Raw genomic sequence first — 25,304 nt, 5'->3', positions numbered from 1 at the left:
ATATGGAAGACAGCTTCCTGGCCAAGTGACTGGAAGAGATCCATATTTATGACTATTCTCAAGAAAGGTGATCCCACCAAATGAGAAATTATAGAACAATATCATTAATATCACAGGCAAGCAAAATTTTCATGAAGATCATTAAAAAATGGCTGCAGCATTGTATCAACAGGGAACTGCCAGAAATTCAGCCTGGTTTCAGAAGAGGACGTGGAACCAGGGATATCATTGCTGATGTCAGTTGGATCCTGGCTGAAAGCAGAAAATAACAGAAGGATGTTTACCTGTGTTTTATTGACTATGCAAAGGCATTCAACTGTGTGGATCAAAACAAATTATGGATAACCTTGCGAAGAATGGGAATTCTAGAACACTTAATTGTGCTCAAGAGGAATCTTTATGTAGATCAAGAGGCAGTTGTTCGGACAGAACAAGGGGATACTGACTGGTCTAAAGTCAGGAAAAATGTGCATCAGGGTTGTATCCTTTCACCGTACCTATTCAATCTGCATGCTGAGCAAATAATCCAAGAAGCTGGACTATATGAAGAAGAACAGGGCATCAGGATTGGAGGAAGACTCATTAACAACCTGTGTTATGCAGATGACACAACATTGCTTGCTGAAAATGAAAAGGACTTCAAGCATTTACTGATGAAGATCAAAGACCACAGCCTTCAGTATGTCTTGCACCTCAACATAAAGAAAACAAAAATCCTCACAACTGGACCAATGAGCAATATCATGGTAAATGGAGAAAAGACTGAAGTTTTCAAGGGTTTCATTTTATTTGAATCCACGATCAACAGCCATGGAAGCAGTAGTCAAGAAATCAAACGACACATTGCATTTGGTAAGTCTGCTGCAAAGGACCTTTTAAAGTTTTGAAAAGTAAGGATGTCACCTTGAAGACTAAGGTGCGCCTGACCCAAGCTATGATATTTTCAATCGCATCATATGCATGTGAAAGCTGGATGGTGAATAAGAAGACCAAAGAAGAACTGACACCTTTGAATTGTGTTGGCAAAGAATATTGAATATACCATGGACTGCCAAAAGAACGAACAAATCTGTCTTGGAAGGAGTACAACCAAAACACTCCTCAGAAGTAAGGATGATGAGACTGCATCTTACATATTTTGGACATGTCAGGAGGGAGCAGTCCCTGGAGAAGGACATCATGCTTGGTAAAGTACAGGCTCAGTGGAAAAGAGGAAGACCCTCAACGAGGTGGATTGACGCAGTGGCTGCAACAATGAGCTCAAGCATAACACAACTGTAAGGACGGCGCAGGAGTGGGCAGTATTTTGTTCTGTTGTGCCCAGGGTCGCTATGAGTCAGAACTGACTTGATGGCACCTAACAAGGCATGAAGGTGTTCTAAAGTACATAACTGACTTAGGAAGCAAGACACAATGAGGAAAAGATTTGGGGATGATTTTTATGCTGTTCTCCAATAGCAATAATTTATACCTGGCTGCGGTTAGAAAATCAAAACATTAATAACAACTTGAATCATTCTGGTTTCAAATTTCCCTGATCAAATTTGGTAAACACACTCAAGTCTTTGGGCAATTAGGGCTTACAATGCATCTTGTAGTCATGTCATGGGTCCAAAAAGGATTGTTTCTAAATATCTGAGGTTTTCAAGTAAGGATCTAGAAGTGAGTTCGTCATTTCTTCTTTGGTATTGAATAATTATTTTATTGTGCTTTAAAGTGCAAGTTTACAATTCAAGTCAGTTTCTCATACAAAAACTTACACACATGTTGTTATGTGACCCTAGTTGTTCTCCCTACAATGTGACAGTACACACCTTCTCTCCACCCTGTATTTCCTGTGTCCATTCAATGGGCTTCTGTCCCCCCTGCCTTCTTAACTCACCTCCAAACAGGAGCTGCCCACATAGACTCATGTGTCTACTTGAGCTAAGAAGCACACTCCTCACCAGTATCATTTTATGCCTTATAGTCCAGTCTAACCTTTCTCTGAAGAGTTGGCTTCGGGAATGGTTTTAGTTTTGGGCTAACAGACAGTCCGGGGCCATGACCTCTAGGGTCCCTCCAGTCTCTGACCATTCAGTTTGGTCTTTTTATTAGAATTTGAGGTCGGCATCCCACTTTTCTCCTGCTCCATCAGGGATTCTCTGTTGTGTTCCCTGTCAGAGCAGTCACTGGTGGTAGCTGGGCACCATCCAGTTCTTCTGGTCTCAGGCTGATGGAGTCTCTGGTTTATATGGCCCTTTCTGTCTCCTGGACTCATATTTTCCTTGTGTCTTTGGTAGTCTTCTTTCTCCTTTGCTTCAGTTGGGTTGAGACCAATTGAGGCATCTTAGGTGGCTGCTTGCTAGCTATTAAGACCCCGGAAGCCACTCACCAAAGTGGAATGGAGAACGTTTTCTTAATACACTTTGTTATGCTAATTGACCTAGATGTCCCCTGAAACCATGCTCCCCAGACCACTGCCCCTGCTACTCTGTCCCTTGAAGTGTTTGGTTGTATTCAGGAAACTTCTTAGCTTTTCATTTAGTCCAGTTGTGCTGACTTCCCTGTATTGTGTGTTGGCCTTCCCTTCACCTAAAATAGTTCTTGTCTACTATCTAATTAGTGAATACCTCTTTCCCCCCCGCCCCCCTCGTAACCATCAAAGAATATTTTCTTCTGTGTTTCAACCTTTTCTTGAGTTCTTTTAATAGTAGTCTCATACAATATTTGTCCTTTTGCAACTGACTAATTTCACTGAGCATAATGCCTTCCAGATTCCTCCATGTTATGAGCTGTTTCATGGATTCATTGTTGTTCATCGTTGCATAGTATTCTATTGTGTGAATATACCATAATTTGTTTATCCATTCATCCACTGATGGGCATCTTGGTTGTTCCCATCTTTTTGCTTTTGTAAACACTGCTGCAATGAACATGGGTGTAAATATATATATTCATGTGAAGGCTCTTCTTTCTCTAGGATATATTCCAGGAGTGGGACTACTGGATCATATGCAAGTTCTATTTCTAGCTTTTTAAGGAAGTGCCAAATCAATTTCCAAAGTGGTTGTACCATTTTACATTCCCACCAGCAGTGTATAAGTGTTGCAGTCTCTCCACAACCTCTTCAACAGTTATTATTTTGTGTTTTTTGGATTAATGCCAGCCTTGTGGGGGTGAGATGGTATCTCAGTGTAGTTTTGATTTGCATTTCTCTAATGGCTAATGATCGTGACCATTTCCTCATGTATCTGTTAGCTACCTAAATGTCTTCTTTGGTGAAGTGCCTGTTCATATCTGTTGCCTATTTTTTAATTGGGTTATTTGTCTTTTTGTTGTTGAGGTAGATTTTAGAGATCAGACACTGATCGGATTTGTCATAGGCAAAAATTCTGTCCCAGTCTGTAGGTTGTCTTTTTACTCTTTTGGTGAAGTCTTTGGATGAGCATAAGTGTTTGACTTTTAGGAGTTCTCAGTTATCTAGTTTCTCTTCTAATGTTTATGTATTGTTAGTAATGTTTTGTCTACTGTTTATGCCATGTATTAGGGCTCCTAGCATCGTCCCTATTTTTTCTTCCATGGTCTTTATCATTTTAGATTTTATATCTAGGTCTTTGATCCACTTTGAGATAGCTTTTGTGCATGATGTGAGGCATGGGTCTTGTTTGATTTTTTTGCTGATGGATACCCAGTTATGCCAGCACCATTTGTTAAAAAGACTGTCTTTTCCCCATTTAACAGGCTTTGGGCCTTTGTGAAATATCAGCTGGTCATAGGTGGATGAATTTATGTCTGGATTCTCAATTCTGTTCCATTGGTCTATGTATCTGTTGTGGTACCAGTACGAGGCTATTTTGACTACTGTGGTGCCATAATAGGTTCTAAAATCAGGTAGTGTGGGGCCTCCCACTTTGTTCTTCTTTTTCAGTAATGCTTTATCTATCTGAGGCCTCTTCCCTTTTCACATGAAGTTGATGATTTGTTTCGCGATCTCATTAAAAAATGTCATTGGTATTTGAATTGGGATTGCATTGTATCTACAGATCACTTTGGGTATAACAGACATTTTTACAATGTTGAGTCTTCCTATCCATGAGCAAGGTATGTTTTTCCACTTATGTAAGCCTCTTTCAGTTTCTTGCAGTAGTGTCTTGTAGTTTTCTTTGTACAGATCTTTTATGTCTGTTGTTAGATTTATTCCTAAGTATTTTATCTTCTTGGGGGCTATTGTAAATGGCATTGATTTGGTGATTTCCTCTTCAACATTTTCTTTGTTAGTGTAGAAGAATCCAACTGATTTTTGTATTTTTATCTTCTGTCCTGATGCTTTGCTGAAATCTTCTATTAGTTCCAGTAGTTTTCTTGTGGATTCTTCAGGGTTTTCTGCGTATAAAATCATATCATCTGCAAATAGAGATACTTTTACTTCTTCCTTACCAGTTTGGACACCCTTTTTCTAGCCTAACTGCTCTGGCTAGGACCTTCAGCACAATGCTGAATAAGAGCAGTGATAAAGGGCATCCTTGTTTGGTTCCCACTCTCAAGGGGAATGCTTTCAGACTCTCTCCATTTAGGATGATGTTGGTTGTTGGCTTTGTATAAATGCCATTTCTTATTTTGAGGAATTTCCCTTCTATTCCTATTTTGCTGAGAGTTTTTATCATGAATGGGTGTCGAACTTTGTCAAATACCTTTTTTGCATCAATTGATAAGAGCATATGATTCTTGTCTTTTGTTTTATTTATGTGATGGATATTAATTTTCTAATATTAAACCATCCCTGCATACCTGGTATGAATCGCACGTGGTCATGCTGAATTATTTTTTTGATATGTTGTTGAATTCTATTGGCTAGAATTTTGTTGAGGATTTTTGCATCTAAGTTCATGAGGGATATTGGTCTATAATTTTCTTTTTACCTGGTTTTGGTAACATGGTTATGCTGGCTCCATAGAATGAGTTTGGGAGTATTCCATCCTTTTCTATGCTCTGAAATAGCTTTAGTAGTAGTGGTGTTAACTCTTTCCTGAAAGTTAGGTAGAATTCTCTAGGGAAGCTGTCAGGGTCAGGGCTTTTTTGTTGTTGTTGGGAGTTTTTCTAATTACCTTTTCAATCTCTTCTTTTGTTATAGGTTTATTTAGTTGCTCTATCTCTGTGTTCATTTAGGTAGAGAGTGTGTTTCTAGAAATTTATCCATTTCCTCTAGGTTTTCAAATTTGTTAAAGTACAACTTTTCATAGTGTTCTCTTATGATTCTCTTAATTTCAGTTGGGTCTGTTGTGGTATCGCCCATCTCATTTCTTATTTGGGTTATTTGCTTCCTCTCCTGTTTTTCTTTGGTCAGTTTGGCCAGTGGTTTACTGATTTTGTTGATATTTTCAAGGAACCAGCTTTTGGTCTTGTTAACTCTTTCAATTGTTTTTCAGTTCTCTATTTCATTTAATTCTGCTCTAGTTTTTATTATTTGCTTTCTTCTGGTGCCTGAGGGCTTCATTTGCTGCTCTGTATTTGTCTGAGTTGTAGTTATAATTCTTTGATTTCGGTCCTTTCTTCTTTTCAGATGTGTGTATTTATTGCTACAAATTTACCTGTGAGCGCTGCTTTTGCTGTGTATCAAAGATCCTGGTAGGAGGTGTTTTCATTCTCATTTGACTCTATGAATTTTACTGTCCTTAATTTCTTGTATAACCCAGTAGTTTTTGAGCAAGGTGTTGTTCAGTTTCCATATGTTTGATTTTTTTCCTTTTTCTGTTATCGATTTCTGCTTTTATGACCTTATAGTCAGAGAAGATGGTTTGTAATATTTCAATGCTTTGGATTCTGTTAAGGCTTGCTTTATTGCCTAATATGTGGTCTATTCTGGAGAATGTTTCATGTGTGTTGGAAAAGAAAGTATACTTGGCTGCCGTTGGGTGGAGTGTTCTGTATATGTCTATGAGGTCAACTTGGTTGACTGTGGCATTTAGATCTTCTGTGTCTTTATTGAGCTTCTTTCTGGATGTTCTGTCCTTCACCAAAAGTGGTGTGTTGAAGTATCCTACTATTATTGTGGAGCTGTCTACTTCTCTTTTCACTGCTGTTAGAGTTTATGTATTTTGGAGCCCTGTCATCGGGTGCATAAATATTTATTATGGTTATATCCTCCTGGTATATTGACCCTTTAATCATTATATAGTGTCCTTCTTTATCCTTTGTGGTGGATTTTACTTTAAAATCTATTTTGTCAGAAATTAATATTGCCACTCCTGCTCTTTTTTGACTGTTGTTTGCTTGATACATATTTTTTCCATCCTTTGAGCTTTAGTTTGTTTGTCTTTAAGTCTAAGGTGTGTCTCTTGTAGACAGCATATAGATGGATTCTTTTTTAAATCCATTCTGCCATTCTTTGTCTCTTTATTGGTGCATTTAGTCCATTTACATTCAGTGTAATTATGGATAGGTGTGAGTTTAGTGACATCATTCGGATGTCTTTTTTAGTGTTTTTCACAGTTTCTTCCACTTAATTTTCTGTACTGAGTAGTTTTTCTTTATATATTTTCTTTTCCTCTTTTTCGTTTTTATTGCTTTTGTATTTGCTGAGTCTTTATGTTTTTCTTTTTTATTTTGATGTGTAGGATTGTTAACTTTCCTTGTGGTTACCTTGATATTTACCCCTATTTTTCTAAGTTTAAATCAAGCTTTTACTTCTTTATATTGCCTTGACTTCCTCTCCGTATGAAAGATCTATGACTACTTATTTTTTAGTCCCTTTTTTAAAAACTTAATGTTGTCATCTTTTACATAATGCCATCTCTATTTCCCTGTTTTGAGCATTTTAGCCTTATTTTTGTGATTTCCCTATCTGGGTTGATATTTGGTTGCTCCGTCCTGTGTTCTAGTCTTGGGTTGTTATCTGATGCTATTGATTTTCTAACTGGAAGGCTCCCTTTAGTATTTCTTGTAATTTTGGTTTGGTTTTTGCAAATTCCCTAAACTTCTGTTTGTCTGTAAATGTCCTAATTTCACCTTCATATTTGAGAGAGTTTTGCTGGATAGATAATTCTTGGTTGGCAATTTTTTTCCTTCAAGGCTTTATATATGTCATCCCATTGCCTTCTTGCCTGCATGGTTTCTACTGAGTAGTCTGAGCTTAGTCTTATTGACTGTCCTTTGTAGATGGTTTTCCATTTACCTAGCTGCTCTTGAAATTCTCTTTGGTTTTGGCAAGTTTGACTATAATATGTCTTGGTGAGTTTCTTTTGGGAACTACCTAGTGTGGGGTTTGGTGAGCATCTTGGATAGATATCTTCTCATCTTTGATGACATCAGGGAAGTTTTCTGCCAACAAATCTTCAACAATTCTCTCTGTATTTTCTGTTATCCTCCCCCCTTCACCTTGTGGTATTCCAATCACTCATAGGTTATTCTTCTTGACAGACTCCCACATAATTCCTATGGTTTTTTCATTTTTTAATTTTTATCCAATTTTTCCTCAAATACGTTGGTGTCAAGTGCTTTATCTTCAATCTCACTGTCTGACTTCCACTGCCTCAATTCTGCTCCTATGACTTTTCTATTGAATTGTCTAATTCTGAAATTTTATTGTTAATCTTCTAGATTTCTGGTTGCTGTCTCTCTAAGGATTCTTGCAGCCTATTAAATTTGTCATTACGCTCTTTTCTAATCTTCTTGAAGTTCCTCTAATACTTCGTCTGTGTGTTCCTTGGCTTGTTTTGTGTTTTGTCTGATCTCCTTCTTGAGTTCTTGAAGAGTTCTGTATATTAATCCTTTGTATTCCACTCCAGTAATTCCAGGAAGTTATCTTCATCCAGAAGATTTCTTGATTCTTTGTTTTGGAGCTTGCTGAAGCCATCACAGTCTGCCTCTTTATGTGATTTGATACTGACTTTTGTCTCTAAGCCATCAATAATTTATTTATTTATGTTTGCTTACTGTGTCCTAGCTTCTTGTTTTGTTTTGATATGCTCAAATAGGCTGCCTCAGTGAGCTAGTTTGATTATTGTCACCTTTGAAGCTCTAACGTCCTGTCACCAGGTGGTTAGAGCTGTCACTAGGTATATGAGCCTGGGAGCCTCTTTACTTTTCTTGTATAGATTCAGCACAGGTGTCCAGGTAGTTGGTCACCAAGGGGTGATTGGCATAGGCACAGGTATCTGGCGGCATTAGGGGGTCAAGCACTGAACAAGGCAGGGGGCTGACAACCTCCCCTGAGTGTCTGTGAGGAAAGCGTGTCCCTGTTCCCTAAAGTGCATTTCTGCTGGACTGTGGGCACCCAATGCTGTTGGCTGTAAGGACTGGGAAGCATCACTTTTCCTTGGACCCTTATTGGTTAAGTGGCATGGGTTGTGACACCAGTCCTCAGGCCCCTGATGTGGGTAGGTAAGGACCCTGCTTAACAGGCAGAGCTGTGTCAAACGTCATGAACCTACCTCTCCACCATATAGCTGAAACAACTGAAGTTAGACTTTAGGTATCTTATTGCACTGTGCTAATGAGGGCCTGCACTGCTGAAATGGGCCCACACAGGTCTATGCAGGGATGAAAAGTATTCAATGTCCGTGGACCCCTTACACCTGTGCCTAGGTAAAGGAGCTGTTTTTGCCAAGTTCTCAGCTTAGGGGAGCCAACAGATTATTTTTTCCCTGTTAGTTCTTTCTCCGAAGCCAGGAGGATGGCTCAGGGCTCGAGACAGGTCCTACTTCCGGCCCAATGAAAGCAGCTATCACCGAAGCCAGTCCAGACCCCGTGCAGAGCAGAGGGATCAGGAAAATGGGAGAGTTTTTTTCCCAAAGGGGTGTTTTTTGATTCCTGTGGTAGATTAGACACATGCACTAATCTTCTGCCAATTGAACACTGCTTTTTGCTCACTCTAGATGCATGAGTGGACCCCCCTCCCATGTGCCGCCGGTCAGTCTCTCCCAATATGGAAAACTTACCTCACCACGCTGGCACCAGTGGATCTGGCCTGCAGGGTGCCAGTTCCTGCCGGGTCAGATCTGTCAATTCCTCACCACTTCTGAACTGTCTCTCCCTCGCCCTGCCACTAAGTCTAATTCCTCAACTTTGCCTTTGATATTTAGGGCTTCTAGATCATCATATATAATTGATTCACTTGTTTTTCCAGGTCTTTGTTGTAAGAGGAACCGCTGGAAGTGTCTGACTACTCCGCCATCTTGGCCTCACCTCAGTACTGAATAATTTTTAAGAAATGCATATTTAGTGACATTTCACCACGTAATCCCAATACAAATTGTCCAATTAAGCTATAAACTTTAAACTTTCAGAAACAAAGTCAAAGGGCTGCAACAATGGACTCAAGCATAACGATTTTAAGGATGGTGCAGGACTGGGCAGTGTTTTGTTCTGTGGCACACAGGGTCGCCATGAGTCAGAACTGACTCAACAGCACCTAACAACAAAAACCACACTGAACAATGGCAACTCATGTAATCTATTTAGAAGTCTCTTCAATTAGTGGAGCTCTGGTGGCAAAGCGGTTAAGGGCTTGGCTGCTACTCATAAGGTCAGCAGTTTGAATCCACCGGCCGCTCCTCAGAAACCCTATGGGGCAGTTTTACTCTGTCTTATAGGGTCACTGTGAGTCGTTTCAAAATCAGTAACTGCCAATAAATGATATAGCAATACAACTAATGAATCTATAAGATTTTACTTTGTTCTCACCCTGGCCTGACCTTTTTAGGGCATTCTTCCCCTTCTCTCAGATCTTTGGGGGAATAGGTGTTGGCTCTATCCAGTAACCATCCAAAAAAGGACTTTATTTCTCAGAAATACAATCAATTCCTATCTGTAAGCACATCCTCGATATAACTTGGCTTGCCAACATGTTTCTCCTAATCTTATCATCCTTGTCAGACTGGCTTTGAATCTTAAGGGATGAGACAAAAGACAAACAAAAAAACTACTTGCCTTAGAACCAAAATCATAACCAAACCTGTTGCTATCAAGTGGATTCTGACTCATAGTTGACCTTACAGGACAGAGCAGAAGCACCGCCACAGGGTTTCCAAGGAGTGACTGATGGATTTGAACCACCAACCTTTTGGTTAGCACCTGTAGCTCTTAATTACTGTACCACCAGGGCTCCAGATGCCCTAGGGTGGATTCCAATTCATGAGACCCCACATTTCAGAGTAAACTGCCCTCCATAGGGTTTTCATGGCTGTGACCTTTTGGAAGCAGATAGCCAGGTACCTCTGGATAGGTGTGAACCATAAACCTTTCAGTTAGAATCCCAATGCTTAACCACTTAAGTCACCCAGGGACTCCAGGGATAAGAGAGTGGCTCTTAATACTTTATGGGTTTGTGAAAAAATGTGAGCTATTGAAAAATCTATAAAAAACCTTGGACCCTCTGATATTCAGATTTAAGAATCCCAGGGAATAAGGGAAGCGACTAACCAGACAAATTAGGCATTTTACATGTTATTTCGTTTAATCCTTACAACCACCCTGAACATACTGCCTTTGCAGAAAGGGATATTGTAAGAGATTTGCTCAAGGTCATAAAGCCGGTAAATAACTTGAATTTCGATTCAGGTCCAACTTCATACAAAGTCCATGTTCTTTCAACTCCATTATGTTGCTTATAGTAAACAGATAAAACAAAAATGGACTCCAATACAAACGGACTCTACAGGCAGATCACACTCTAATAGAATTTAAGGATTATGAAAGACTTTACAAGCTATACAATATAATCTTTACTTTAATCTGGCTTCACCTATATACAAATGTTGGTGTTGGAAATAGCAGAAAAATTGTTTTAAGAGCAAAGACTGTAGCCAGAATGCCTGTTTCTACAATTTGACTGTGTGTCATTTAAATTTTGTGTGCCTTGGTTTCCTCATTTACAAAATGAAGATCATAATAGCCGAGACCTCACAGTTTCTTGCTAAAAATTCAATAAGGTAATATGCAAAGCACTAAGAACAGTGCTTGGCAGGCGGTAGGCACTCCAAAATGTCAATCATTACCCTTATTTCCCAGGCCCCCGACTCCACAAATGCAGTCCCATGCACTAAATCTTTAATTTTAGATCCCAAATAAATGTGCTGTTTGAAACTGTGTTTAAAGGGGTGGAGACAAGACATTCATCATACTCTGAGCTTTAAATGTATCAACTCTGAATCATTCCATTTAATAAGTGCATAGTCCAATTCCTGGAACACATTTTCAAAGTAACCAGAAACAGGTTGTCCGTTCCCTTGTCTTTAATCATTGCTATTTTTTTACTATTGGGGGGACACCTGAAATCAGGGAGTACCAAGGTCCCTCTAAAACAAGACTTCAGGATTTGGGCCCTAGTTCCATATTCCACTGGTTGTATACAGTTTGGAAGTCACAAAGTAGCAAGATACAGGGTGTAGTTCAGAGATTGTACTTGACAAACTGAGACTTCAGACTGTTGGGAAAAACAAATTACATTTATCAAAGGAAACTCAAAGAAGCCTCCCTCCCACAGACCACATCTCTCCGGAGTTCCAGTTGCATGCTCCTAGAAAGACAATTATACTATAGAATAATCACTTTAAAAAAATACAGAAAATCTGAAATCATAAGAGTTTAACATCGCTGGGCGTCATTTTTCTCCTAATACAGGGGTGAATAATACATATATCTCTGAGAATTGTTTTGATGATTATGTGCAATAAAAAAGAACTTTGTATGCTGCAACACACCACATGAAATTTACTGGAAGGTGAAGGGAAGATAAGTATATACCTCTATGGATCTAAGCCAACAAAAGGCGACTAATATGAAAATTTTTCCTTCATGCGTCTCTCTGTAGGTTTTGCTTGGCTTTCACAAGGACAAGGTGTCCCCGGTCATTGGAGAGCTTTATCCCCCCGCACTGTCTAGCGAATCCTCTAATTCGAGTTGTTAAGGTAACCTTAAAAAGTCTTTTCACCTCTGTGCCTACTTATCTATTACATAAAACCCTACCCTGCCAGTTGGAAAGGACACATTGGAAAGCGTTCAATGTACAGAGAGAGGCTCTTTGATGACTTAGGCCCAGAGCGTGCCACCAAGCGCGGCATTTAAAGTTGTTGATACCATCGTTTTGCAGGCCAGCGCATTGTTTTCAACTCGTCTTTGCAGGTTCTACCGTTTAATTTTTGATAGACGTCAAAACAGTAAAAACACTGCCTCGTGTTACTGAAAACACAAAAGGCTCAGGATGTCTAATAAAAGACGCAGAGCTTCTGGGACCTAGAATTTCTAACGCTTGGTTTACTTAGATGTTAAAAGCTTGCTATTCGCTATTTTCGTTTTTCACAAAATACGTAAAAGTGCAGAGCTTGGGCGAGTTGGGGAGCGGCTGAGCCAAGAGCCGAAATCAGTTCTCAGAGGCGATGGGGGAGGGGAAGATGAGCCCGGGCTCCGAGAACGGCCATTTATTTCCTGCACGGTCCAGACACAGAATCGGGCCCTGGAGTTCCTGCGAAATCAGGTGACTTAAACCTCTGAGCCGGAGGCTGCTGGCCTTCTGATTCTTAGTGAAAAGAGGGTCCTGGGGGCCTGCCGGCTAACCTGTCGCACCCCGCACAGAAGCAGAGGTGGGCCCCGCCGCGGGCTGGCGGCTCCCTCCAACCCCGGGTGAGGATGCCCCCGAACAAGTTACCCTACGAGAGCCCTAAGGCCGGAACCTTCACCCCAGCCACCCAGGCCACTCCGACCCCAAAGCCACACGCTAGCTACGAAATGTGGGTACGTGAGTCCTGGGAGAAGCTACAGAGTCGTTTTCCCTGCCGGGGTGGAGAGAATGCGGATTCGGGCGGGGGAGGGGCGCAACAACCTTCGCGGACATTTTGTCCTCGCTCCACTTCCGTCTTCTCTCACCGGCTTGCGGCGCCCAGACCCCTCCCTTCAGGCCCTGCGCTCTTCCTCCCTGGGTTGCACGCATCCAAGATCGCGGCTAGGGCTGGTATCATTGGTTGGTTCCAGGTGTACCCGCCCCTTGTCTCCTTTTTCTTTCCGTCGGCTCCCGCCCGCGTGGTGCAGGGGCGCATGCGCAGAGGCGAGTGGCCGTCCCCTCCCCCCGCTTCCGCCGGGGGTGACTGAGGACTCCCGCGCGCGGGCTCTCTCGAACCCCACCCTCCCTTTCCCCGGGGCCGTTCCGAGAGCGGGGGCAAGAATGAAAGTTCCAGAACGCTGCGGTGAGTGCGTCACGGGGAGGCGGGGTGAGGCGGGGCGGGAGGGGTGAGGCCGGATGGGTGGAGCCGGTTAGCCATTGGGTCTTGTAGAGGTGGCTGGGCGCCCATTGGTCAAGGTAGCTATGATGGGCAGTCATTAGGGGCGGGCCTTTCTGGAAGGTTCTGAGACAGGGTATAAGAGATAGGGTGGCGGGCGGAAACCGGTCTCATTGAACGGGCGGCAGGGCTGCGGACTGTGATTGTTTTGTCAACTAGCCGGGACCTGCTCTGAGGTAAGACTTTGCGCTTCTAAGGCTTTGTGACTGTTGAGGGAGGTGTAGTCGGACGCAGGTGGAGAGCATTTGCTGCAGTCAGAGGTTTCTGAGCATCTGAGGTAGTGATTGTGGTTGAGCTTTCTACCCAGATCAGGCGGTTTCTACCTTTAATTCTAGCTTGGGTGGCGGCGCCCTCCGTTGGAGACGGAAGGACGGGCTTGTCATGGCGGGGCGGCGCCTTCCCAGCTCCGGGTCCAGGGACTGACCGCGTGGTGGGGGTTGCTGCTTCCGCTTTCGGGGCGGGGAGCGGAGCCAGGGCTTTAAGGATCCGGCGTCCGACTCCTTGGTTAATCCGGCTTCTTCTAAGTTCTGAGAGGAAAGTCGCTGGCTGGCACCCAGGATGGGGGGCTTCCCGGAGATGGGGTGTAGGGAGCGGCTACATTCCCTCTGGGAGCTGAGACCACGTGCTCGGCAATGTCGCAGACCCTCAGCAGATGGCTCCTCCAGCCTCGGGGTGCTCTGCGGCCGTTGGCACGGCAACCTCAACTGCGGCAGTACTTGGCCTGAGCCTTTCCACGTGGCTCACTGGACCGGGGCAAGGTTTAGAGGGGGGATTAGTCCTAAGTCATATTCTAGAGCTCGGTTGAAGGGTTTTGAAAGTGCTGAATAGGTTTGTTTCAAAACGACGGTATTTTTTTTTCCAGCAATCATGTCTAAGGGACCTGCAGTTGGCATTGATCTTGGCACAACCTACTCCTGTGTGGGTGTCTTCCAGCACGGGAAAGTGGAGATAATTGCAAATGATCAGGGCAACCGAACCACCCCAAGCTATGTTGCTTTTACTGATACCGAACGATTGATTGGTGATGCCGCAAAGAATCAAGTTGCAATGAATCCCACCAACACAGTTTTTGGTGAGCCTTTTAAATATTTTCAGATGCATGCATTGGAGAGGTCTGGAGAGGATGTAGTTAACTTGAAAGGTGTCCTAAGTTTTTTGTAAAGTATAAAGCAGCCAAAAAAGCCCTGAAAAATTGGGAAGTCAATTTAAAAAGGTTGAACGTATTTGATATTTCAGTAATCTGTATGATTATGGGTAGATGTGAAATCTCAATCTGTAGAAAATATTTGAGCTGATAAATTTGTTGGCAATAAGGAGTTGTGAATAATGAATTTGGGTTTTGATACCTTACCCAGATGCCAAACGTCTGATTGGACGAAGGTTTGATGATGCTGTTGTCCAGTCTGATATGAAGCATTGGCCCTTTGTGGTGGTGAATGATGCAGGCAGGCCCAAGGTCCAAGTGGAATACAAGGGAGAGACCAAAAGTTTTTATCCAGAGGAAGTGTCATCTATGGTTTTGACAAAGATGAAGGAAATTGCAGAAGCCTACCTTGGAAAGGTGAGTCTGCATCACTGCAGAGTTTCTAGGTCATGCACACCTTGGGGCAAATACCAGATGTTGTGATGCATAGTTGGCCACAGAACCATGCTATCCTTAATTTTGAGTCCCTGTTAGAGTAGACTAAGGGAGTGTTGGCGTGACAGCGCTTAAAATGAACCAGATACAATAGTTTGGTTTTGATTTTTTTTTTCCCCCCGTTAGACTGTTACCAATGCCGTGGTCACTGTACCGGCCTACTTTAACGACTCTCAGCGTCAGGCTACCAAAGATGCTGGAACCATTGCTGGCCTCAATGTGCTGAGAATCATCAATGAGCCAACTGCTGCTGCTATTGCTTATGGTTTAGACAAAAAGGTAAGTGGCATTTGGGATGCAAATCCAAGGTCGGTTAATTTGTGAGCTGTTACCATCTTCTAAATGGAAGATGACAAATTACTGATTTAATTGCAGGTTGGTGCTGAAAGAAATGTGCTGATCTTTGATTTGGGAGGTGGCACTTTTGATGTGTCAATCCTCACTATTGAAGATGGAATCTTTGAGGTCAAATCTACAGCTGGAGACACCCACTTAGGTGGAGAAGACTTTGACAACAGAATGGTGAACCATTTTATTGCTGAATTCAAACGCAAGCATAAGAAGGACATCAGTGAGAACAAGAGGGCTGTTCGTCGCCTCCGCACTGCTTGTGAACGTGCAAAGCGCACTCTATCTTCCAGCACCCAGGCCAGTATTGAGATTGATTCTCTTTATGAAGGAATCGACTTCTATACCTCTATTACCCGTGCCCGGTTTGAAGAATTGAATGCTGACCTATTCCGTGGCACCCTGGACCCTGTGGAGAAAGCCCTTAGGGATGCCAAGCTAGACAAGTCACAGATCCATGACATTGTCCTGGTGGGTGGTTCTACTCGTATTCCCAAGATTCAGAAACTCCTTCAGGATTTCTTCAATGGAAAGGAACTGAACAAGAGCATCAATCCTGATGAGGCTGTTGCTTACGGTGCAGGTAATCAAATGATTTTAACAAGTCATTAAAGAAACCTAACCCTAACTGATTTCGCTGTGATGATTGATTCTTAAACATTCGTAGTTTCCACCAAAAGCTTGGCTAATGATGGTCCAACTTCCTTGGATGTCTGAGCGATAACATTTCTTAGTAAGATGAGACTTGGGTTATGGCTGTTATTGTTTTAACAGTAACGTTGTCTTTTTAGCTGTCCAGGCAGCCATCTTATCTGGAGACAAATCTGAAAATGTTCAAGATTTGTTGCTTTTGGATGTCACTCCTCTTTCCCTTGGTATCGAAACTGCTGGTGGAGTCATGACTGTCCTCATCAAGCGCAATACTACCATTCCTACAAAGCAGACACAGACCTTCACGACCTACTCTGACAACCAGCCTGGCGTGCTCATTCAGGTTTGTTCCTTAGTCTTTTTGGTTAGATGTCAAATAAAATTGGGAAGACTTGCCCCCCACCCCCGCTATGATGATTGATTCCAGAACCATTCGTAGTTTCCACCAGAAGTCTTAAGACTTATGTTGGCCAGTTCCTTCCTTGGATGTCTGAGCGACCAGTCTTCCGTGATTGAGCTTATGTGAAAGTAGAACTAGCATAGCAACCTTAAATCCGTTGCAATTTTTCCTTTTCTTCTACTAAGGTTTATGAAGGCGAACGTGCCATGACCAAAGACAACAACCTGCTTGGCAAGTTTGAACTCACTGGCATACCTCCTGCCCCCCGTGGTGTTCCTCAGATTGAGGTCACTTTTGATATTGATGCCAACGGTATTCTTAATGTTTCTGCTGTGGATAAGAGTACTGGAAAAGAAAACAAGATTACCATAACTAATGACAAGGGTAAGTCTGGACACAGTAGAAAGTCTATAGCACTGCTGTGTGGACTTAAGAAAAGTAGATGCTGGTAAAAGGGCTGCAGTGGTATTAGATAACACTGTCCAGGATATTAACCTAAAGTTACTACTGTTAGTAGCTGGTGAAGCCGAAGGGGTTGTAGTTTGCAGGTTATAGGTAACTGAGTTTTTAAGACCTTTATTTAAAATGCGCTTAATAATTTCATAGGCCGTTTGAGTAAAGAAGACATTGAGCGGATGGTCCAGGAAGCTGAGAAGTACAAAGCTGAGGATGAGAAACAGAGGGACAAGGTGTCTTCTAAGAATTCACTTGAATCCTATGCTTTCAACATGAAGGCAACAGTGGAAGATGAAAAACTTCAAGGCAAGATCAGTGATGAGGACAAGCAGAAGATTCTAGACAAGTGCAATGAAATAATCAACTGGCTTGACAAGAACCAGGTTTGTAACTTCAAGCTTTTTTTTTTTTTTCGGTTTAAGGTAAATTGGGGGGTGTTAGCGTGTCTCAACACAGCCTGGTATGAGTTTGACATTGGTAAGGTCACAGTGATGAACGGTCCAAACATTCGCGGTTTCCACCAGAACTTGAGTTGTGTTGGCATTCCTTCCTTGGATGTCTGAGTGACCCAGATTTCATAGAAAAGATCTTTTAGTGTGGCATAGTTTTGTGCTCTAGTATCAGTTCTAGGTTCCTAATTTTAAAAAGTCAGCTTTTACCAGGCCACCTCTAAGGAATGTTCAAACTATTTTAAAGCAACTGTTGGCAAAGAATTTTTTTTTTTTTTCTCCTGCAGACGGCAGAGAAGGAAGAATTTGAACATCAGCAGAAAGAGCTGGAGAAAGTCTGCAACCCCATCATTACCAAGTTGTACCAGAGTGCTGGAGGGATGCCTGGAGGCATGCCTGGAGGAATGCCTGGGGGCTTCCCTGGTGGTGGAGCTCCTCCATCTGGTGGTGCCTCTTCTGGACCCACCATTGAGGAAGTTGATTAGGCTGATCTCTGAGCGGAGATACTTGAGCATTGTTCCACAGTAAAAAAGAATTGAAGGGCCCAAATTTGTAGTACATACAGTGGCAGTTTTAAACATTGTACTGCTATACTAAGTTTCTGGGTATTCTCAATACTTGAATATGGGATATGCGTAGGGGAAAGGAAGTCAACACTGCACTTTATTAGCACTGTATTGTAAGTGGAAAATGCAATGTCTTAAATAAAACTGTATTTAAAATTGGCACCATATAGTTGTCTCACTCCATGATTCAAAGGAGCAGTAGGTAGTATTTGGTTCCTGTGGTTGAATTCTCTCTGCTAGTCTAAGCATTATGAAACTCTTAGGACAGAGTGGTTCAATTTTATTTCCAAAAGCTACTAAAGCATCTGGGTTGTCAGTAGCTAGGAAAGGCGTTAATACTAAGGCAAACAGTGGGGAAGGCATTTGGTTGTAGGTTGGAGCTAAGGGAATCTCTTCCAGTGATCTGAGCTGTTGATGTGATGAAGGAGGGGTTAGGAAAGAGGACTCAAGCCTAACCTAGTTAATTGAACAAATGTTTAAAGTTTCACAGAGGTTCATTTTGATTAAGGGGTGTGGGGGGAATAGTTGGCTGCACCTATCAGTGGAAGGAGGGTGTAAAAGTGGTTTTAATTAAATGGAGAGTCCCTTGAAATCCCTGACCGAGGTTTTCATAGATAGGGTTTTACCGTTGTCAGTAATACAGTCCTTCAGATTTCCTTCTTTGTCATCTGGGTGGCAACTGGCAGTAGAGAGCTGGCTGTACAGTGGGATGAACTTTGGTGAGGGCCTAGCTTAGATTGAACTCTTGGATTCAAGGGCTTGGCATGGGAAACTTACTGAGCGTTCGCATGGTTCAAATCTTTAGCTCCTGACCTATTCAAACTCAAGGCTAGGGAGTCAACATTATTCTGAGTAGGTCTGGCTCCCGGACAGGATATTAGTGCCACTGGTTTGGGCTTACGTTCCTCAAGTGTTCCACGTCGCACCGTAAAAGCTGTCCATTAGCTTGTGACTGAAGGATTTAGGGATGACTAGATGACGGCAATGGGTTTTTTTAGGTTTACTAGCTCTGGTGGTGCTAACCTGCCACCTGGTGGCCACTGTGTGGTAAGATGCATTATGTCACAAGCCCAGAAGTTCTCTACTCTCAAGGAACTGTTCGGCCCAACTAGGATTAGATGAATTCAAGGACATTCCCCAGTTATAACACGAATCTAATAGAGCACTGTAGCCTGGTTAACAACCAACCAAGCAGCTGTCCACAGAAGTTGTAATTATTTTGTTTTTTGGAGGGGTAATTGAAGTATATCGACAGTTAAGCAGAAGTGTTTTAGGTCCTTGCAGAGATAGGGCTGTGTCCGCCTTTGTCAGTGTCTAATGTTGACAAGTGGTGGATGATCCCTTTGCGGGGGCCACCCTTTCAGAACACCCAGGGGTGGGAATTCTGAGTCGTTTTTACCGTTTTGTTTGGTAGCAGAATCTGATCTGGGCTTTACCTGTTTTTGTTACTACATGTTTTCTGAACTGGAACAGACCATTTGACTTTGAGACCACAGCACAAGTGAAAGGAGTATTTCTTTACTTTATCCATCTCTGTCAGAAATAATATAGAATCTTGCTAAGAAAATTGAGGATTAGGTGTGACAATGAGTGGAAAACTATTAGCACAATGTCTGGCTCATTGGAAGTGGTAGCTGTTGAAAATTTTTCAACTTTAAAGTTATGGTTAGATCTATGAACTAGAGGAGTAAAAAAGGCAGCATCTTCCTTACTAAGATGGGAAAAAAATGCCTTGCGGGGCTCTGGGTGGAAAAGAATTGCGGCTGGAGTGGGGATGGTAAGAGTTTCTTGCTGTGTTTTTTCGGTAGTTACTTAATCTGACCAAAAAGCCTGTTTACGGATGAAATCGAACCTCAGGTTAAACAATCTCAAAGTTACACAGCAAGTGAAGGGACCCAAAGCATTCAAGTTCTTTCAAGTTCTGGTAGATTTGACTGCAAAACGTGCTTTTCCTTGTACGACACGTGGCAAGAGTGAAGCTTGTTTCAGCATAGAGCATTTGGAGTTTTTGAGCAAATTTTTTAAAAATCAAGGATGTTTTGTAACCTATTCTCAGCACGCAGGTATTATGTGCTTATTAACTTGTCGCAGTTTTATCTGAGATTTACGTTTGGGTTTATTGTCATCTTGGCATCCTTCAGTACTTCAACTGTATTCATATTCACGGGCTTAACCTTTGCAAGTGAAAATTTTAAGTAGTCTGGAGAGGTGCAGGATCCTGGTGACTCATTAACTTCTGTTTTGCTTTATGTTTATAAATAACTAGGCTCCTGCTGTAGGCTGAGCCCTCATTGAGGATCCCTCCCCCCCCACCAAAAAAAATAGCAGTCAATTCCACCTCCTAGCAACGCTATAGGACAGAGGACTGCCCAGTAGAAGCCAACTGCCACATCTTTCTGTGGAGTGGCTAGTGAGTCTGAACTTAAGCAGAGAGCTTAACCACTGTGCTACCAGGGGTCCTTACAGAATGACGTTACCAAACCAGTTGCTGTCAAGGCGATTGTGACTGAGCAACTTTCAGGACAGCAGAACTGTCCCATGGGGTTTCCAAGGAGAGGCTGGTAAATTCGAACTGGTGACCTTTTGGTTAGCAGCCAAGATCTTAATCAACTACACTGCTAGGGCCCCACTCAAAATGACGTAAGAAAGTGTAAAATGGCAGGATTGTGGGAATAATCCTGGAAAGGAAGATTTATCATAAATTGTTTCTTGGGGAAAGCTTAGAGGAAGAGGTGGAGAAAGGGATGGTGGGGCCACTAGCTACCACTTTCCATTCAGTTACGGTTGACAAATGAATTTCAGTTCTCCTTCGATTCTTTCAACAACCTTAAGAAGGAAAGCATATGGGTTGGTTGGACATTCATAGATCTGTAGTGCAAATAGAACAAAAGGGAAGCCGTGACGACAAAAGTGGTTTCGCTTCTGCATGAAGTATGGTAAACAGGTTGTCACGATGGTTGGTTCTCAGTTTCCGTACGTGGCACCACCAGATCGGGAAGGGGTGCAAAAAATTCATGGCTCTTCAGCTCCCACGTCCGGGAGTTACGTGTGGGTTATTTAGCAGGACGTGATTGTGTTTTAAGGTGTATTTTTATTACTATTTTTTTTTATAGCTCTCAAGTTTTCACTCAATAATTACTACATTTTTAAATTGCAAAGGGAGTGATTTCCATCTCTAAAGCAATGAAATTATTCCCAACACTATGTAGTTAAAATGTAATACAAATGACAATACCTGCAAAACAGCCCTTCACTCAAACTACTTGTTCAGAGCCTGCAATGTTCCAAGGAAAAGTGGCCTTGTGGATTCACTCAAACAATATTTGTTCAGAGCCTGTGATGTTTTCATAGGAAAAGTGGCCTTGTGGATTCTGTGAAGGTGACATAGACCTTTGTTGTGCCTCAGATGGTCACTTGGAAAAAAAAGGTTGAGCCTTTTTCTTTTCTGTAAAAGCTTACATGCTGATGTAAGGACATCTTTGCCCACTAGATGGCAGTAACTTTTATAAAATGACCACTATGGTAGCTGGGACTTTGTTAAAGTTTGTGCTTTTTTTTTTTTTTTTCCCTGTGTCACTAACTGCATACCATGAAGCATAGCAAATACTGAGGTAAGAAGTTGGCCTCAAACTTCCACGTTCACGTTCCATGCAAAACATTTGTGGATGAGCAAGTGCTCTGCTGGGGTGTATGGTTTGAGTAGAAATCTCAAGGTACCTGTTACGACAGTATAGCCAGAGCTCTGGAGCTAAACCAAACCCATTGCCGTCAGGTCAACTTCAACTCATGATGACTCCATCTGTTACAGAGTAGAACTGCTCCATAGGATTTCCTTTTTTTGTTGTATAGTTTTATTGGTGTTAATATACACAGCAAAACATACACATATTCTACAGTTTCTACATGTACAATTTAGTGATACTGATTGCATTTTTTTAAGTTGTGCAACTATTCTTGCCCTCCTTTCTCAGTTCCTCTCCTACTGTCATAAACTCACTGCCCCCTAAGGTTCGTATCTAATCTTTTGAGTTGCTGTTGTGAATTCGATCCCATCTAGATAGATCTTAAAAGAGCAGAATGCTCAAGACAGACATTCTTTACTAGTTAAACTATTGTTTGGTTTTAAGAAAACTGGAGAAATATTTGGTTTAAGGTTTAAAGATTATGTCAGGGCAGTAGTTTCAGAAGTTCATCCAGCCTCCATGACTTCAGAAATGCTGGAATCTATGAGAATTTAAAATTCTGTTCTGCATTTTTCAACTTTTGCTCAGGATTTCCTATAGAATCTTTGATCAAAATGTTCAGTGATGGTAGCCAGACACTATCCAGTTTGCCTGATCTCATGGCAAAGGAGGCAGGGTGTTCATGAAACAATTAGCTACATGTTTCATGATCTCCTTTTCCTGCCTCTCCTCCCTCTTGCTCCAGGAGAATAGACCAATTGTTGTGCCTTGGATGGTCACTTGCAAACTTTTAAGACCCCAAACACTAGTCAACTAAGTGGAAGGTAGAACAGAAGCACTAAACATACTTTTAGCTGGGATGACCCATGAAGCCATGACCCTAAACCTCCAAACCAAGGAACCAAATCCCACGAACTGTTTGGCTGTGCCTCAGTAGCCTCTGTCTCACTTTCATCCTTGCAAATATAACTCACACAATTTTTGCAAATTCAACTTTTTACAGCCGTACAACTTACTGACAGTACTTAAAATAATTGGATATGCAATGCTACCCTTATTGCAATTTTTCTATCGCTGTAAGCTGAAACTCGGTACTCCATAAGCAATAATTCCCCTTTTTCCCCTTCTTCGAGCCCCTCATAACCACTAATGAAATTTGTTCTCTATACATTCACCTGCTGGTCTTTTTATATAAGTGAGGTCATATAATATTTGTCCTTTTGTGATTGACATTTCACTGAGCATAACGTCTTTAAGCTCCATCTGTATTGCAGCATATATCAAGACTTCATTTTTCCTACTGGTTGAGTAGTAGTCCGTTGTATATATGTACCACATTTCATTTACCCGTTCATCTGTCGATGGGCATTTAGGTTGTTTCCACTTTTGGCTATTGTGAATAGTGCTGCAATGAACACTGGTGCACAAGTCTCTTGAGTCTGCTTTCAAGGCCTTCTGGGCATATACTTAGGAGTGAAATCGCCGGGTTCTATAGGGTTTTCTTGGCTGTAATCTTTATGGAAGCAGGTTTCCGAGCCTTTGTTCTGCAGCACTGTAGAGTGGGTTTGGACTGCTAACTTTAGTAATCCAGCACAAACTGTGCCACCGAGTGACCTGAGAGCTTTGGGAAATAGGAAGGACAAAAAGCTTAATGAGAAGAGAAAAATAGCCTTTTCTGCTCCAGTTGTGCTAGTTTAAGTCCCATATTATTTCCCTCCTCCCTCCGAATGTCTTCTGAGAATTTCACCATACTTGGGTGAAATGCATGAATTCCTTACCAAATTTGCCCAAGAATGCAGAAACATCCACATACTCCTATATTCCCTGGCACATAGAAGCACGTAACAGTCACCAAAAAATAAGAAGAGATGGAACAGGCACCTGAGAGGGTCGTGGTAGAATGTACTCCCTTTGGGATTTGTGATGGTTTATCAAATATGTCATGGCTCTTGGAGGGTTGGGAAGGTGGCTGGCTGGATGAGCTCAGGCTCCTTGCAGATCTCACTAGAGTTAAACCTTGCAGAGTTGGGGACCCAACATTAGCGTTGCATGAGATAAGGAGAAAAGGATCAAGCCTGCAGCACCTCTGGCCAAATGAAAGGTGGCAATAACAGAACTGCTGGGGTCTTTAATTGGGTTAAAAGGGTCATCTGATGTCTTTAGAGTGCCCCTGAAATCCAGGCAACATATGGAGTGAGTGGGCTGAGCAGAGGCAGTGCAGCTAGTCTGCAATATGAGAGGATAGTCAGGGCCTGCCTGGAGCAGTGGGGCCTGTCCTAGGAAGCTAAGAAGCACAGAACATTCAGAGAACACAGCCAGCCCCAGAGCCATGTGAAACCAAAAAAACCAAACTCATTGCCACCTAGTTGACTCCAACTCATAGTGACTCTATGAGACAAAGTAGAACTGCCCCATAGAGTTTCCAAGGAGCGGCTGGTGGATTCGAGCTGCTGATCTTCTGGTTAGCAGCCAAGCTCTTAACCTCTATGCCACCAGAGCTCCAGAGCCTTATGAAAGAGGTTGCAAATCTTCTTGACCTTAGATTAGGCAAGGGTTTCTTAAATATGACTCCAAAAGAACAACCAACAACAAAAAATAGATAAATTGATGTGTTTATTCTTAATGACAACAAAATTAAAAAAAAAAAAAGTGAAAAAAGACAACCCATGGAATTGAAGAAAATATTTTCAAATCATATATCTGATAAGGAGCTGGTATCCAGAATATATAAAGAACTGTTACAACTCAATAATAAAAAGAGAACCCAATTTAAAAAATGGGTGAGGGATCTGAATAGACATTTCTCCAAAGAAGTGCCAGTAAACATGCTCAACATCATGAGTCATTAGGGTAACAAACTCAAAACCACTATGAGATATCACTTCTCACTCACTGGAATGGCTAAAACAAAAAAGGTAGACAAGAATCAGTCTTGACATTACCAAGTGTCATGGACTGAATTATGCCACCCAAAAGTGTATGTCAGCTTGACTAGTCTATGATTCCCCTGTATTGTGTGGTTGTGTACCATGTAGTCATCTGATGTGATTTTCCTATGTGTTGTAAACCCTACCTCTATGATGTTAATAAGGTGGGATTAGTGGCAGTTATGTTAATGAGGCAGGAATCAATCTACAAGATAGGCTTTATTTTAAGTCAGTCTCTTTTGAGATACAAAACAGAGAAGCAGAGACGTGGAGGGGAGGGGAACTTCATACCACCAAGAAGTAAGCACCGGGAGCATAACATGTCCTTTGGACCTGGGTTCTCTGTGCTGAGAAGCTCCTCGACCAGGGAAGACTGATGACAAGGACCTTCACCCAGAGCCGACGAGAGAGAAAGCCTTCCCCCGGACCTGGCACCCTGAATTAGGACTTCTAGCCTCTGAAACTGTGAAAGAATAAATTTCTCTTAGTTAAAGCCATGCACGTGTGGTATTTCTGTTACGACAGCACTAGATAACTAAGACACCAAGGATGTGAATATGTGGAACTCTCATACACTGCTGGCAGAAATGTAAAATGGTGCAGCCACCTTAGAAGACAGCAGGATTATTCTTTGAAAAGTTAAACAGAATTAAGATATGATCCAGGAATTCCAATTCTAGAATTGAGAGTTAAATGAAAACATACATCCAACAAAAACTAGTACATTGATGTTCTTAGCAGCATTATTCATAATAGCCAAAAAGTGGCAACAACCCAAACGTCCATGAAATGATGAATGCATAAACAAAATGTGGTGTATCCACACAATGGAATATTATTCAGCCATAAAGAAGAATGAAATACTGCTACATGCTACAACATGGATGAAAATTGTACGTATTATGTTAAGAGAAAGAAGCCAGTCACAAGAG

The 25,304-nt window shown here is 42.0% G+C and overlaps 1 protein-coding gene and 2 non-coding genes across 3 annotated transcripts; all 3 read left to right on the top strand.

Annotated features, from left to right (window-relative positions):
- The first annotated feature begins 13,324 nt into the window (after positions 1-13,324).
- On the top strand, positions 13,325-17,929 carry HSPA8 (heat shock protein family A (Hsp70) member 8). The gene is made up of 9 exons (XM_049857113.1): positions 13,325-13,429; positions 14,116-14,325; positions 14,609-14,814; positions 15,019-15,171; positions 15,268-15,823; positions 16,032-16,234; positions 16,477-16,675; positions 16,898-17,130; positions 17,484-17,929. Exons 2-9 carry the CDS (start codon positions 14,121-14,123, stop codon positions 17,679-17,681), a joined length of 1,953 nt encoding a protein of 650 aa, XP_049713070.1. The 5' UTR covers positions 13,325-13,429; positions 14,116-14,120; the 3' UTR covers positions 17,682-17,929.
- Positions 15,875-15,961, top strand: LOC126061243 (small nucleolar RNA SNORD14). The gene has a single exon (XR_007513722.1). It is a non-coding gene; the product is annotated as a small nucleolar RNA SNORD14 (small nucleolar RNA).
- Positions 16,297-16,389, top strand: LOC126061242 (small nucleolar RNA SNORD14). Its single transcript, XR_007513721.1, has one exon. It is a non-coding gene; the product is annotated as a small nucleolar RNA SNORD14 (small nucleolar RNA).
- Positions 17,930-25,304: the final 7,375 nt, after the last annotated feature.

This window comes from Elephas maximus, chromosome 17, assembly GCF_024166365.1.
Source record: "Elephas maximus indicus isolate mEleMax1 chromosome 17, mEleMax1 primary haplotype, whole genome shotgun sequence".
In the NCBI taxonomy this organism is placed as follows: Eukaryota; Metazoa; Chordata; class Mammalia; order Proboscidea; family Elephantidae; genus Elephas; species Elephas maximus.
The sequence above is the reverse complement of the archived record's forward strand: the minus strand, read 5'-3'. Positions and strand labels throughout refer to the sequence as shown.